This window comes from Osmerus eperlanus, chromosome 8 (genome assembly GCF_963692335.1).
Source record: "Osmerus eperlanus chromosome 8, fOsmEpe2.1, whole genome shotgun sequence".
Taxonomy (NCBI): Eukaryota; Metazoa; Chordata; class Actinopteri; order Osmeriformes; family Osmeridae; genus Osmerus; species Osmerus eperlanus.
The window spans coordinates 8,613,233-8,628,302 of record NC_085025.1 but is presented as its reverse complement, the minus strand read 5'-3'; the positions used below and the strand labels follow the sequence as shown (position 1 = coordinate 8,628,302).

Here is a 15,070-nt window from a genome sequence, read left to right as displayed (position 1 = left end):
GAATACCCAGCAGGTATTCTGGTATTCTATTTGTGCATGTCTGGCCTATCAATAAGACATATGTCTATCTTTTTCAAGTGACCCATTCAGCAAAAAGCATCAGTCACAGATGTTCACAACTTTTAACCTCTTTCTGTCTGGAATAAAATAGTGAAACTAATCAAAAAGCATTTTTTTAAGCAAGAGTTTTCTTGTGTTTTCCTAACAACTGACATAGTATGGCAAATTTACACTTAACAATCTGTTATTAGGAACAGTTGAAGGAGCAGTGTGTGGGGAGGTAGAAGAGATGTCATTAACTTCATCATTTATTGTAACTCAGGAACATTCCAGAAAAAAACAGCTGGGATAGAGATGACTGGTATGGCACGTGTTGTCTCCCTCTAGTGGCAAAACATTAATGTTTACCCCAAAATCTACAGTTTTATGAAGTCAGTCAAATATAAGCTTATTTGAGTGAAGATTTTGGATTTGGACTTTCCATGGCCTGCACCAATCCTACCTGCACCCTGATCACATACTTTTTTTATTTGCACAGCAGATATCATGAGAGTCTCTCATTGGTGCTTCAGTTTAATCAGGGTTGAAGGGAAAAATGACAAAATGTTTTACCTGCCAGTTAACTATCGCATTCCATCACTCCAGCAGACCTTAAACCATTGAAACACATCCACACACTTCCTATTTAGGCTAACGTGGAATTAAGGCCAAGCATTTTTTCCTAAATATAGACACTTGTGTGAGTTGTAACTCAATAAGAGATAATAGAAGAGCTTGTGTTGAGTCTACCGAACTTGCCATTGAAAAATGTAATCTTGTGAACTAAAACTATTTTAAGTGAAGAGTCTACAAATCAGCATGCCATGTTTGTCAACCCTGTCCCTTGTCAGGTTGCATAAGAGAGACAATACTTCTATGCAGCCCTGGTGAATCTGTGTCAGGATGCTGGTTTGATTGTCTTGCCTGAGTTGAAGTGACAGCGCTACACTATGCCCTCTCAGCCGTTCCACCTGGAACAGCCAGACAGCAATGCCATCCGAACCAAACTGAAATCCCCCCCCTCCCCCGCCCCCCTTACACGTTACTTATTTTAGATTCTAATTTAGTTCCGCTGTGATTTATGTCTAGATCCTAAGGGGGGGGGGGGGGGGGGGGGGGGTGCGTCATAGTCTCTCCAAACATAGATGACAAGTTTGGGAGAGGCATTTCACGACTAGAGGGAGGAGGAATATAAGCAGAAGTGAAACAGTGGTGGGGAGAGTCTCACACAGAGTCAAGGGATCTGGCTGTGTTGCTCTGCTTCAGACCCTCTACAGACCAGGATGAAGAGTACATCACGGAGGACCCTCTCTCTCGGGTCTGTGAAGCAGGTAGCCCACAGATGTTCATCAGTACTGGAAGCCACATGGCTCCAGTCTAGTTGGCTCTTCAAAAAGGATAAAATAATAATAATAACAATCTCTTATGATGGCATTTAATTGAAAGCAAACCAGTCTCAATGTAAACATACAGTCTCATCAATTTATTGAACCTAAACAAATCAAAGAAACATGTGCTAGAAATCATTTCTTAGAACGTCCCCTGTTTAGGCTGGAGATCGTTCATCCCATTCAGAATCTATGTTCAGAGTTCACCAATTGTGTGAAGGAGAACAAATCACTTGAAAAACCAATTGTTCCCAGAGGAAAGACAATAAAAAATGGCTGTTTAATGATTAAATGTATTTTTCCCATTTCAGTCTTTCCACACACTGGCCAAGGCCATGATTGCCTCAGTGCAACTCTACTGTATATTTACATTAAAACATGAGGTTTGGCACCATTGCCTGCATCTGCTTCAAATACGAATGGTGTGCTTAAGTGGTTATTGGTTTTACAAGCATAAGATAAAGGCATTCATCATTCTGTCTAAAGGGTGAGTGTCAAGGTGTAATAGCATTTTGAGAAACCGTTGAGTTTCATGTTCACATTATTTCAAAACAGGAATTTTTCCTCAAGCATGTACTGTATGTCAAGACAGTACCAAGTGTCCAAATGCACAGCTATATTCACAATCCAGAAGAGTTTTAGCTGATGAAGAAAATCCCTGGTAAACACACACACACACACACACTCCACATACACAGACACCTCCAGACACACACACCTCCAGACACAGCCTTGACTCATCTCTCTCTCATCACCCCGCAGACACTACAGACTAGCTTCCTCTTTATTAATGCCCCCTTTCCATAAATTCTCCTTCCTTCCCCTAACTTTTAAATAATCGCAGACATACAGTTATCAATCACGTTAGCATCTGTCTACCAGCGTATGAGTGAATCTTCACAAATGCACTTCTATTAACAGATGTTCCTTGTTCAGCTGGTGGGCATGGTAAATGCTTGCGTAAGCAGATCTTTAAGGAACTGAGATGTAGATGCTCACATATTTTTAAATGAGGAGGTAGGCCTTGTCTAACAGAACCTTGCAGGACTTCACTCTGCAGTCAATTATTTACACTGAATTTCATTATGCTATACAAATACTTTTCATCCTCATCACTATAACTGTAAACATATTCATAAATTGTAGGCTATCCATTTGGCACGTTTAATGATGAGTAAACTAAAAATGTTCTTGGATCTGAGTGTTTAACCTCTCTGAGCCTGTTGTACCAAGTGTTTGTACCTGGCCTGCATTGGGAGGCTTATGCTCACAGAGATCCTGTTTGTCATATCCACCTCTAAACCTCTTCAGTTCTGATGGCAGCTGTCTCAATGACTGTGTAGATTTGATCTACAAATATGTTCCACAGTCAACAGGTCATACCGACTGTGCTTAAACGTCACCCACGCCTGATTGATGGACTTCAAGTCTTCACTCATATGACACTGATTTATCTATATAAATATAGTACACCCTTAGGAATATTACAGTGGGTAGGAAACTGGTCATGAGGAATAATCAGGGTGAGATCATTCCTTTGGAAAAAGGAACGCACACACAAATGTCCTACATCCATTTATGTAAGAATGCTTCTCAGTGTTGGAAATAAGATACTATGGGATTTTATGGTTGGTTGTAAATATTGAAGATATGTTAAAGGAAATTCTGTTTCCTGAATAAATTCCATATATTTGAGTCTCAGAATGGTAAAAGTAAGTTCAATTAAATAGATATTTCATAAAACTGCAACTAAAATTAAATCAATTACATGTTACAAAGTTACACATTTTACCTACTCTATGATTATTGTAAATCGGAGAGAAAGAGATGAGCAAGTAGAAGGAGTAGGAGAAGCCAGAGCTGAGATATGTTGAGGTCTTCTGTTATTGTACTAGTGTTTCTGATGTACTAGCGTGAGTGAAGGTAAAATGTTGCACAAACCAAGATATAATTGTATAACTGTTGTTAATGTAGACTATTCTCCTATCACCAACACAAGAAACCTGTTCTAAAGTCGCTCAATAGTTTGACATGACTGGGTAGCTAAGTTCAACTGTGTTGACTCAAGACACGTGATCATGTTTTGTTTATGTTTTCTGTGGTGGGTGTGGATCCACCTATGCATCCTCCAAGGGGCTCGGGATTCATTTCAAACTGACATTTACACCCTGGTGAAGAAGAGCTCAACAGAGCCTCATGACAGTTTAATGAGTGTTGAATACAGGGCCTGTGTTTTACACTGGATCCCCTGACTCTGGTGGGCATGTTCAGTGGTGTAGTCTAGGATAGTGGGAATACTGGGGATACAGTCAGTGTAAGGTTGGCCTGACGTGTGGAGGCCCAATGGAGCATCGGAGATACCAGAAGTTTGTTGTATGCCACACAAGGAGATCCAGAAATCTCAAAACAGAAATCTCCCAAACACAGTGTTTAGCACAGCATAGCATGCCTCTCTTTAGGATATGGAGTAAGTATTTTAATAGGTGGTAAAACGGATTTTGTAATCATTTGCAGTCTCACACACAGACACACTGTGGTGGGATTTGCTGTAAATATGTACTTGCATTGATGCAAGGCGACTATAAGACAACTGAGCGAGACTTCAACATAAACACGCACCCATTCTTCCGCAGACGTAAAAAGCCTTCAAGCTTAGGGTGTTTGAATGTTTACTGCCAGCCGAGTGTGCAGCAGAGCCTGATCCCAGCTGAGAGACTCTTCTCACACACCAATGCACACCTGCTCCGCTCACAAGGGTTCCCTGCACACAATGAGGCTCATTGATGAAGTCTATTATATTTAGGCTACACATTTAAAAAACGTGTATTTATACATAGAAAATGCGTTATGCTTGTTCAAGAACCAATTTGGGACTATAGATTTAATGGTACATTTTCATACAGATTTGAAGAGGTGATTTTGATGGAAGTTATTTATTATTTTTTTAAGAAATAAATTGGTTTATTGTACAACTCCATTTCGTCCATGCACTGTGCTTTAGAGTGCCGCTGTCACTCACTCTGGAGGACTAAAAAGTAAATGTACAAACTAACGTCCAATGAGAAGTAGTGTATTTAATACGTCTCTACTATGTTTGGAGCTTCTGGTGTCAAGGCTTATCGTTGGTTTTCTTACCGTCAATGCTACAACAGCGAGTCTGTCATTCATGTAGTCCTACTCGACTTAGCTTTGTCTTTTTCCCGGAAAATCTTCGAGCGTGAAATGTGACACCGTTTCCATGGAAACAAAACAACTGAACTTCCATTTATGGACATGGAAGTGAACGTCTATGCGTGCAGTGCAAATACGTTGTGACGTACTGCAATGCACGTTCCGTGCCCTACATTCAAATTCCCTTTACCGTGTGAATAGTGGAACGAAACCCATTCCCATGGATTCCTATGATCTTGTTGCTCCCTCTAATTAAAAATATATAATTAAATCCTGGGAGTACGTTAGTTTATAAATAGAAGGGGAATTTGTATGTAGTGCAAAATCGTCAGTGTTATGACTGTGGAGACAAATTGGTCAACAAACAATATAATTTATATATTTTTTATTAGTCATTTTTGGTGTTCTATGTTTTGCATCTGAACAACAAGTTTCAACTTTGGAGGTAAAAAAATAAACTATATCGTAGAATACATCTTAATAAAGTACATGGCATGATGTTTTCATGGAAAACTTGAAAGAAATATCACTTTCACCTCATACAGTAAAATGATGAAACTGTTCACACATGACTAAAACTGTAATTCCATTTGTTATAACACAATCTGTTCACAGTGTCCACACGAACCACAATCTATTTTCATATTACACTTAGGGCTGACAACATACAAAATTGTACAACCTCTTTGAATCCAAACGGTTCACATTTGCATGCAATTGATATAAGGACAAACCAATATCTCTTTCAAGAAAAACAGCGCATTTGCTGGCATTGCACCAATTAAATCTGGAAGAAGTCAAACACAGTCACAGTTAACTTTTAATTTCATTGATGTAACCTTTGGTGGTTAGGATTTACACAACAGCAAACAAACATTACAAAACATCATTTGAAGGAACCATATAGACTGGTAAGTTGTTTTTGAATAACTGTATAACATATCCGCATAACAATTGCATAACAGTTTTACAAGGCCAAAAGTGTGGGAGAATGAAGACTATCTTTTGTGAACTCTGACCTCCCCAGGCTACCTTTGAGGCCATCGAGGCTCTCTGCCAAGAAGTCAATCTCCGAGCAGTTGAAGGAGAAAGCAGAGCGGTAACTGCTACAGGTGGGGCTGGAAGACACAAACGGGGTACTGAGGGGTTCAAGGTCATTTGCCACTGACTTATATAGGGTTTCCCAGTCAGAGACGCAGAAGGGGCCTCCAAGGTCAATGTCAGGTACGGACACAGCCGTTTCTGAGGTATTCGTCAGCTCTAAACTTGGGACCAAGTCCTCCAAGTCGTCTCCCCTCAGGTCCTTCATGGGCTCCTCTATGGTGGCAGTGGCGCATAACAGGATGTTGGAGTTCCCCAAGATGGCCGTTGCAGAAATGTTAGGGGCAAAGGCTTCCATGTCCTGCATCAAGGGGCCCTCCAATGCTACACTGCCCTCTGGGAGTTTGCTGTGATCTAATATGGAGAGTATGTGAGGGGAAGCCGGAGGGTCCTGTAGCATGCTTTCAATATCGCCATCGACGTTGGACAGTTTGCAGGTGGGTTGGTGGGAAGCTAGGATCTGTTCCAGTCTCTCTTTTTCTTTCAGGAGGTCGGCTATCTCGGTCTCCAGTGCAGTTTTATCATCCTCTAGCTTGTCTGTTTCCTGAAGGGAAAAGCAGATACCCGGATAAAGACTTGTTAAGAGGAATAGCTGACAGAGAGTATTTGATAAATGCTGCCCATCAAATTCTTGATTGGCTTTGGTCAGTCTGACTTGATTGAATGATGTTATAAATGTGATGTGAATATAGAATTAAGTATAAAATAGCCTCACGTTTCAAAAATATAATACTCTTGCTATTTGTATCTGCCTTTTCAAAAGATGAGGGGACATACTTACAGCTTGTAAGGTATCTGTAAGCTCTCTCCGTCTATTGCGACACTTGGCTGCAGCAATCTTATTCCTCTCCCTTCTGATCTTCCTCCTCTCATCTTCCTCTGAGGAAGGCTGAATCAATCACAGAAAAAGGAAATATTTAAATACGTATACAGTCTGGCCATCTTGTCTGGTCTTGAAGTTGGCACGGAGATATATTGGCATGGACAATACATCATTTTTCCGCAGTGCATGTGGTTCAAAAACACCGTCGTAGAAGATTCGAGTGCGTGCTGTCTTCAACACCAGACTGCGTTCAATGCGTGCGTTAAATGCTGCACTGTTGGCGTGGTCTAGGCGATAAGCTTTTCACGCGTAATCACTATCGCTCTGTATACAACTGTATTTAAGACCGTCGCCTATATTAAATTTCGAATTAAAAAAGTACCTGTTTTTTGTGTTCCTTCTTGCCTGTGGACTGTCTCTTGCAACCACCAGCTCTATGAGAGGACTGTACAGCGCCGTGCACTTTCCTTGGTTGATTGCGGCCAGGGGAGGGGGTGTCAGATGTGAGGACTGTCGGCTGCACCATCCATTGCAAATCCGGGGAGGTAGAGATTGCAGTCACAGTGGGAACAAAGGTGGAGCTTGACGCACCTGTTTCTGCACAAACATCCTGCAAATAAGGCATAAACAAACCGTTCACTTCATATTGCCATTTCAGATTGATCATTATGAAGGGGCTTTCGTCGGATGCGTTTATCTTTGACCTTCATTATTGTGCGTTAAGTAAACGCATCAATCATTTGAGTGAGAATGTCAACGATGATCAGATAGCAGCCTAATGGCTGATGTGTCCACAAAGAAAGGATACATGTTTCCATTATCATCAAAATCGATCAAATGTGGATTTTAGGATAACTTCTGACGTCGACATTGACGCAAGAATCAGTAATGCACAATACATAAAAATACGAATTGTGGCTGGCTATAACAATTGTTCATCGTTATCTTTACCATTTTAATACAATCTATTTGTGTCTTAATTGGGTCGTTATCAGGTCTCCATTAAAACAATACTAAAGGTCATGAGAAAGATTATAGACGTTTTAATTGGTATACTCAGACATTGTATCGTTGTCGTTACTGATTGGAATGACAGGTCAATACTTTGCATATTTTCTGTCAATGGAGGCGTGCATTTTAAATCGGAGGGTGGAGATCAATAACTGTGAGGGATTTAACCAGTGATATACATTAGGCATGCAAACTAGGCTACAACAATTTTTTTACAAGGAATATTCAAAGCCTCGGGGTTAGTTATCCTATTTATTTTTTGACGGTTTTCCTGGAACATTAACCGAAATCTGTATACAGGCTTGTACCTTCTGGCTCGTGCCGTCCGTAGATGATGCGCTAGAAAGCGAGTCTGGAGAGTTCTGGCTGCACGCGGGGGTGTCCCCAGCAGACGATGTCGTACTACAGCTGGACGATGAGTCGTAATCAGGGCTTGAGTCGGGATACATCTTTTCCCCAGGTGGCAACTGTTCTTCTGTAAGTAATAAAATACCTCTTTTGCTGTTCTGGTTATTCCGAATTCACTATCAGTGTTAGAGGTTCACGTACATGGTAACTGTTCAGACAGTGGAAATCTCCTCCTTTTATAGTGAGCTCGAATTTTATGAATGAAATCGGTGTGGTGAGACAAAACCATTTCAAAAAGAGGGGAGGCTGATGGAAAGGAAATAAACAGGTTCATTGTTGCAACAAAACAACTTATCTGAGTACACATTATATAAGGCAGGTAAAACGGTTTAGCTTTATCTGAACGTATTACATATTTCAAGTGTTACAAATTGAATTCATGTTTAAATTACATCCCCCTTCAAGAAAACGGTGGATGAAGTCCCCACTTTATGAATGAACTACGTCACCATGCAGAATTTGCATTACGTAGCCTATACGTTCATTTTGTGCACACATCGCTACATTGAGCACATAGGCTACTTTCATAATAATGACTAAACTACATAGTAGTCCCCGTTAACAATGCCAAATTCACGCACGTATAATGTGTTGGGCTACATTAAAGCAGTACTTTGTAATTTCAAATAACGTCACAAAACATTTCCATGCATTCCAATGCGGTTCCACTGCAAGATGTAATTGTCTTAAGCCAGCGTCACATATAGCCTACACATAATATGCATACAGTGGATTTTATTTTATGTTGTGTTCTAATCATTGCATAATAAAGCTGGAGATGGACTCATTGGATTCACTGCCAAATATTGCATTCTTGCTATACTAGCCTGTAGATGTATGCATGGCCTGTATAGCTATTATAAATAGTTCATGATGATTCGAACCGAAATTATGCCATTTAGTTCTAAAAGTTATAAATACCTTGTAATTATGCTATTACACAGCCAGATGGATACAGCTCCAGCAACAGACTTGTCGCTGTATTGCGACAGCCAATCACAAAGAGGACCGCTAGGACCATATATGGTATATCCGGTTCACATGGCCGCACAAATCCCTCTATTTCAGCTAGTGCTATGTCGCTCTGTTTCAAACGAAAAGAAAAACTAAAGTAAGCAGGATTGCAATTACAACGGATCAATTATTTTAATTATTATAATATAAAGGCCACGGATCTACGCTATAGCACACATTACAGCACCCATTTAGCCTACTTGCGTTCAAACCATGGCTGTTTAGGTTGTTTAATGAATATAGTGCATACTCAAATTTCGTGAATTGTGGACGAGAACACCATTGTTCAAATTCTATGACCTCACAATGCTTTCAAATGAGACGGCAAAGTGAACCCTGAAATACTAGAGCGGTTCTCTTCCCAGCAGTCACGCCCCCTTGGCCCCTTTACTGGCATGTCATTAGGGTGGTCGTTCATTAGGTCGCATTTGGCGAAGAAAGGGGAGAAAATTAAAAGATAAATATAGACCCTTATCACTTCACCTCAAAGAAATGATTTAACTTGGGGTAACTTAAGACTGAATGTAAGAAACTCTCTGAAGGGGTCTATTTTAGGAAAAGGATGACATCAGAGCTTGAATCAGAAGTGTTCAACTGACAGATCGAATTCGGTGTAGGCTAGTTATTAGGAATTACGGGGCGGGGGTGGGTTCTGAAGAGCAGAGAAACAAACACGTTTGTATCACTGATGCTATTTATTTTAAACTCTACAAAGGTTAACGGGAAAACTACCATTTGCCTAGCCTACATGATGAAAACGTTTGTCCAGAGACAGTAGCCTACAGCTATGGCTACAATGCATAGGCCTAAGTTTATTTTGCTGAGTACTGTCTAACTAACTCAAACCTGTTGCCACACTCTTTTAGAACAAACATTGCGATTATGCACTTTAGTCAAATGTTCTGAATAAAGCTCTTGCCAATTCGTTTAGATACCTAAACAAACAATGCCCGTGACTGCGGGAAGGGTGTCCCATTCCACTTGCTCAGCTCCGAAAAGAGCTGTGCAAACTGAGAGCGTCACTGACGCGAAGGGGTGGGGCGTTGCCAGGGCAACTAAGAATGTTCAACAAAACATGAACCTGGGAAACGCTGCTTGAAGTTAGGAAACCAATGAGAACGCTGATACTACGAATTCAGATAGAGAGTCGAGACAGCCATTTTGGATACCAATACTTTCCATAATATGTAAATAATAATATAATAATGTAATGTAATCAAATATTTTTTGTACAATATTATTGTAATATTGTAATTTTTTTAAATCAGAATTTGAAAACCCTATATTTTGGCAATATATGGCAAATCCAGCCCATTGGGATTTTAGTCTGAAAACGTATACAAACAAAGCATGACTCAATTATGAATCTAATTCAATTTCGAATTGTAAATGTTTCAACTTACTTTAAGTATTATTGAACATAACCTGCTAAATGACTAAATGTATCCTATGTAATGAAATATTTTCATTTCACTTTTGTTTTTGAGATGGTGCAGTTATATTTTGATGAAGTAAGCAAACCTGTAGCATTCCTGAGGGAACACATTTTGCTTGATGAAATAAGGAGAGGCTACGAGGTCAAACCAATACAATAAAAAAGAACACACATTTCCTGCAGTGTAGGAACACTGTTCCTACACGCCCAATACACGTCCTTCTCAGGATTGCGCGCGCACAGGTACACACATTGCTGTTGGGCAAGACATGCGGTACAGGAATGTTGTTGGGGCTTGAGAAAATAGCCTCCCTCTTTCTGTGTAGCATAGGGCCAACATTTTTGCTCAGTTTGTACACAAATGGAAAAGTACCACGACATCTGCTTAGCTTGAATATATAAATCATCTTACCCCAGTAAATACACCAGAATGCACTGATAAGCCTGAATTGGCTAATGTTTTTTCTCTTTAAAACTTCGAACTTCGAATGCTTTACAAAACTAGTTATCACATACTACTTTTGTAGCAATAAGGGTATGTAAGTTCCACTGTCTTATACACTTTGTTCAAATCCAAACCATTGATGGAAAACAAGAGTTACAGACTACACATTTTGTCATGTTAGGTATATTAAATTCATATAAACATGACACCTGTTGCCATTTTTGACCATATATCGTATTTGTCCCATGCTGTCTTCACAACAACCTCTTGTTTTCTTTACGTAACGTCACATTACTGCGTTGACTAGACTATCCTCCCCTTCCAATCAGGGTCCGCCTTTTTCACAGGATACGTACCATATAAGGCAAATTACGTATTGGGGTTCCCTTCTGGAACGTTCCATGTTTTAGGAATGGGGAACTTGTAACTTATAGACATGCACCTCGAGACAATCATTCACAAGAAAATCATATTTAAGGACACAAATTTAGTTTTATTCAAATAACTGTGCTTTACTTCACGTAATTAGCATTCGTATTTTGTAGATAGATTATAATGTTTTGACTTGTTTTGTCGTATTCCCCTCCCCTACAAAGATGGCCCCACCTTCTTCGCGTCAGTAGGCTTTCCTCTGCTGAAAAAAAGGAAAGAAAGTCCAGGCTATATAAACCCAGCGAGCAGTGAGAGATGATATTCTAACTTTGAGCAACGTAGAAATCAGCACGACAACACGGGACCTAAACTCAGGACTTAAACTGTCAAACTTGCCATAGGAACACTTTCTTCGAAGACAACGTCAAACCTTTCAACAATTGTTTTAAATTGCGAGTATTTTCGTGATCTTCTGAAACGATGATGTACACCGCTTTCAACACAGATTGCGACTCTTCATCCCGCTGCAGCACCGCTTCTCCAGTTGGTGACAACCTAGCATACTACCCTTCTCCTGCGGGATCATATTCAAGCATGGGATCTCCCCAATCGCAGGTATGTTTATCAATCAAATGCGCATTGCTTATTCAATTGAAGAAATAACACACACATTTATGCTGAACCTACCAGAACCATAACATCGAAAATGATTGATTAATCATTCTATTATTTTGAGTAAGATAGGCAGAATTAGATGCATCAAAAGTCCACTATAGTATGTCAAGCTGATTGAGCATTAACTCTATAACAAGGCACGCAATCTTCATTCACCAAGAAACTCCAGAGAGATGTTTAACGTCATAGCTTACATCACGGGGATATTTATAGACCACCCTGCTTTATATAGACCACTGGCTTCATTCATATGCAGTGCATTGCTTCACCCAATGTCTCCAATATATTTATGTCCTGTTCTGACCAGCTTTTCCCTTCATTCCCTACAGGACTTTGCTGACCCGACAGTGCAAAGTGCCTCCTTCATCCCCACAGTCACAGCCATCTCTGCAAGCCCAGACTTGCAGTGGATGGTCCAGCCTCTTATTTCGTCAGTGGCCCCTTCTAACAGAAGCCATCCCTACAGCTCAAGCCCCAGCCCATCCTATTCAAGGGCAGCAATGAAGTCCACAGGCAACAAGGGCCACGGTTCTTCTAGGAGGAGCAAGATGGAACAGGTAATTATCACATCCAAGAACTGGCAGTGAGTTACACAAGAGGGAGTGTCCCTGTAAATATAAAAAGCAGCCCTGTGTCCTTTAAGGTTACATATGATATTGAGATAGAATCAAAGAGTGGAGAAATAATGTGATTGTTTTTCTTTTTGCCAGGTTTCAGCTGAGGAGGAAGAGAAAAAGAAAGTCCGCAGAGAGAGGAACAAGCAGGCAGCAGCCAAGTGCCGCAACAGGAGGAGAGAGCTTACTGACACTCTCCAAGCTGTAAGTATTCAAATGCACAATCCAGCGAGACTTATTGTATATTTACAATTCATCTCCAGCTTTAAAAACAATGTTAATTAACAGCCAAATTAACAGTGCTTCTCCCTCTTGATTGGCAGGAAACTGATGAACTGGAGGATGAGAAGTCAAGCATTCAAAACGATATTGCCAACCTACTGAAGGAGAAGGAGAGGCTAGAGTTCATCCTCGCCGCCCACAAGCCTATCTGCAAGATCCCCTCTGACCTGGACTCTGGATTCCACACCACTTCCCTCTCTCCCATCGAGCTAATCCCCCAGCCTCAGAATACCATTACTGTGGCACCCACCAGCCAGGCCACCACCATCTCCACCTCCATCTCCCTCTTCTCCAGCAGCCCTGTCCTCTCCAATGCCTCTAACACCAGTGGTGCAGTCAAGATGTCCGACCTGGACTCCACGCTCGAGGAGTCTCTCGACCTGCTGGCCAAGACAGAGATGGAGACGGCGAGGTCGGTACCTGAAGTGGACCTGTCCAACTCGCTGTACACCCAGGACTGGGAGCCCCTCTACACCTCTGCCAGCAATGACTTTGAGTCCCTGTGCACACCTGTAGTCACCTGCACTCCCTCCTGTACCACCTACACGTCTTCCTTTGTGTTCAGCTACCCAGAGGCAGAAACCTTCCCCACCTGCGGTATCGCCCACAGGAGAGGCAGCAACAGCAACGATCAGTCCTCCGACTCCCTCAGTTCCCCCACCCTGCTAGCTCTGTGAAGACACTCTTCCTTTCAAAGCAACACTTTATCCAGAGCACATGTACTTGATGTTACGTAGATGTGCAGATAACAAATCGCAGGGCTATGGACAGGACTTCTACTACCAGGAAGCAAATCTGTTATGGTTGTTATCATTATGATTTGTTCTTTATCTGAACTAACTATATAGGCCTACTTGTCTCTTCTTATGTAGCAAGTATAAGCATGTTTTAAGTAATACCACCTAATAGTCTGAGTTTACAAAATAGACAACTTATATTTCATTTTATGGTGCTAGATAACCCAAGTTGTTGTAGTGTTGCTATATGTTGTTCAGAGCAATAGATATCTAGAGCTATTTTGTTTTCTGGTTGATGGAATGTGAGAGTGTTGTGTTATTTAAAACATGATGTGCTTTAACCATGGTCTGAGTGATGTAACTTAGTATGAAAGTTTTCTGTGAAAACGTTAGTGTTTTTAATTTATCAAATCTATTTTTTTACATAGTGTTAAAAGGGAACGAAATGCAAACTGTTGATCATTGTTTGCAAACCTTGTAACAAAATAAATATGACATTTAAATATAGACTATTTTGCGTCAAAATTGTTGTCTGAAGGCCTGTCTTCCTTGGGAAGAATGCAGCCAAATATATTCCAGAATAATCTAGCCTGGCTACAACCATAGACCGTGAAATGCCTGCTGCGCTATCTTATCGACTCTGAAACACCCAACCTTTCAGGAGAAATGGCATGGAATCGCTTTACTTGGGGGCAATTAAACGACTGTCTAATATTAGATCTCCTAAGAGACAGTGGTCTATTTCTCCTGCACCTCACAGCGTTGGCTCTATTTATTGTTCCGTCTGTTGCCAAGGTTGACTACGCGTCAGAGCTCTTACGTCAGTGCGTTCTTTTCCATTTTTTACACCCTAACGCTAGTGGGCTGACGTTTAACTTCCGTGCCCAAATAAAGATTTTGCTTCTTCTCCCAGTTCTCAAACATCGACGATCAGAAACGTTTCAAACATGTACTAGAATTATGGCTGTATAATGTGCAAGAGACTGAACTGTCTGAAATGTGAAATGTTAGCTATAAGTCTTGCTTGAATATATCCATAAACAATACTTCAAAAAAAAAGTCACAGTATTTGCCAGGCCAAGTAGTAAACGATTGTTATTACTGATAACCTACTTCATATTGCCCTTTTGGAATTTTAGTCTGTCTCACCTGTCCGTTTCTCAAGAAAAAATAGGATGATAGAAGATGGGGTAACAGTTCTACTTCATTTCAAATTCTTTCCTTTTAAACACTATTCCATATATTTTATTTATTATTCTGTTATTCTTAGAACTGTACAAACGGACAGACATTTACTTGGGCCAAACTGGGTGTCTGGGTTAGGAGTACAAAGGCTAGTAGCCTGCTGTTTTTTCAGGGTAAAGTGATGTTTTTAATTATTGATATCAACCAATCCTTGCATCTCTTTGCTGATGCTAAAAAAGGCACTTTAAAAGTACATGAGATGTTTTTTATATTTTTTGTATGTGTTTTGGTACAAAACATATCATTCATCATACAGTTTTGTATGATGAATGAATGTTTGTTTTAGAATGTATGGTTTCATGTTTTGTCA

General features: G+C 40.5%; 2 protein-coding genes across 2 annotated transcripts; one reads left to right on the top strand and one right to left on the bottom strand.

Moving 5' to 3' along the window:
• Positions 1-4,982: 4,982 nt before the first annotated feature.
• si:ch211-153j24.3 (protein c-Fos) lies at positions 4,983-9,023 on the bottom strand. The gene is made up of 5 exons (XM_062468522.1): positions 8,863-9,023; positions 7,842-8,008; positions 6,905-7,132; positions 6,481-6,588; positions 4,983-6,243 (listed from the first exon to the last, which is right to left on the bottom strand). The coding sequence occupies exons 2-5, from the start codon at positions 7,980-7,982 to the stop codon at positions 5,566-5,568; spliced, it is 1,155 nt and encodes a 384-aa protein (XP_062324506.1). The 5' UTR covers positions 7,983-8,008; positions 8,863-9,023; the 3' UTR covers positions 4,983-5,565.
• A 2,496-nt stretch (positions 9,024-11,519) lies between these two features.
• fosab (v-fos FBJ murine osteosarcoma viral oncogene homolog Ab) lies at positions 11,520-14,027 on the top strand. The gene is made up of 4 exons (XM_062467071.1): positions 11,520-11,822; positions 12,212-12,439; positions 12,593-12,700; positions 12,820-14,027. Exons 1-4 carry the CDS (start codon positions 11,688-11,690, stop codon positions 13,453-13,455), a joined length of 1,107 nt encoding a protein of 368 aa, XP_062323055.1. The 5' UTR covers positions 11,520-11,687; the 3' UTR covers positions 13,456-14,027.
• Positions 14,028-15,070: the final 1,043 nt, after the last annotated feature.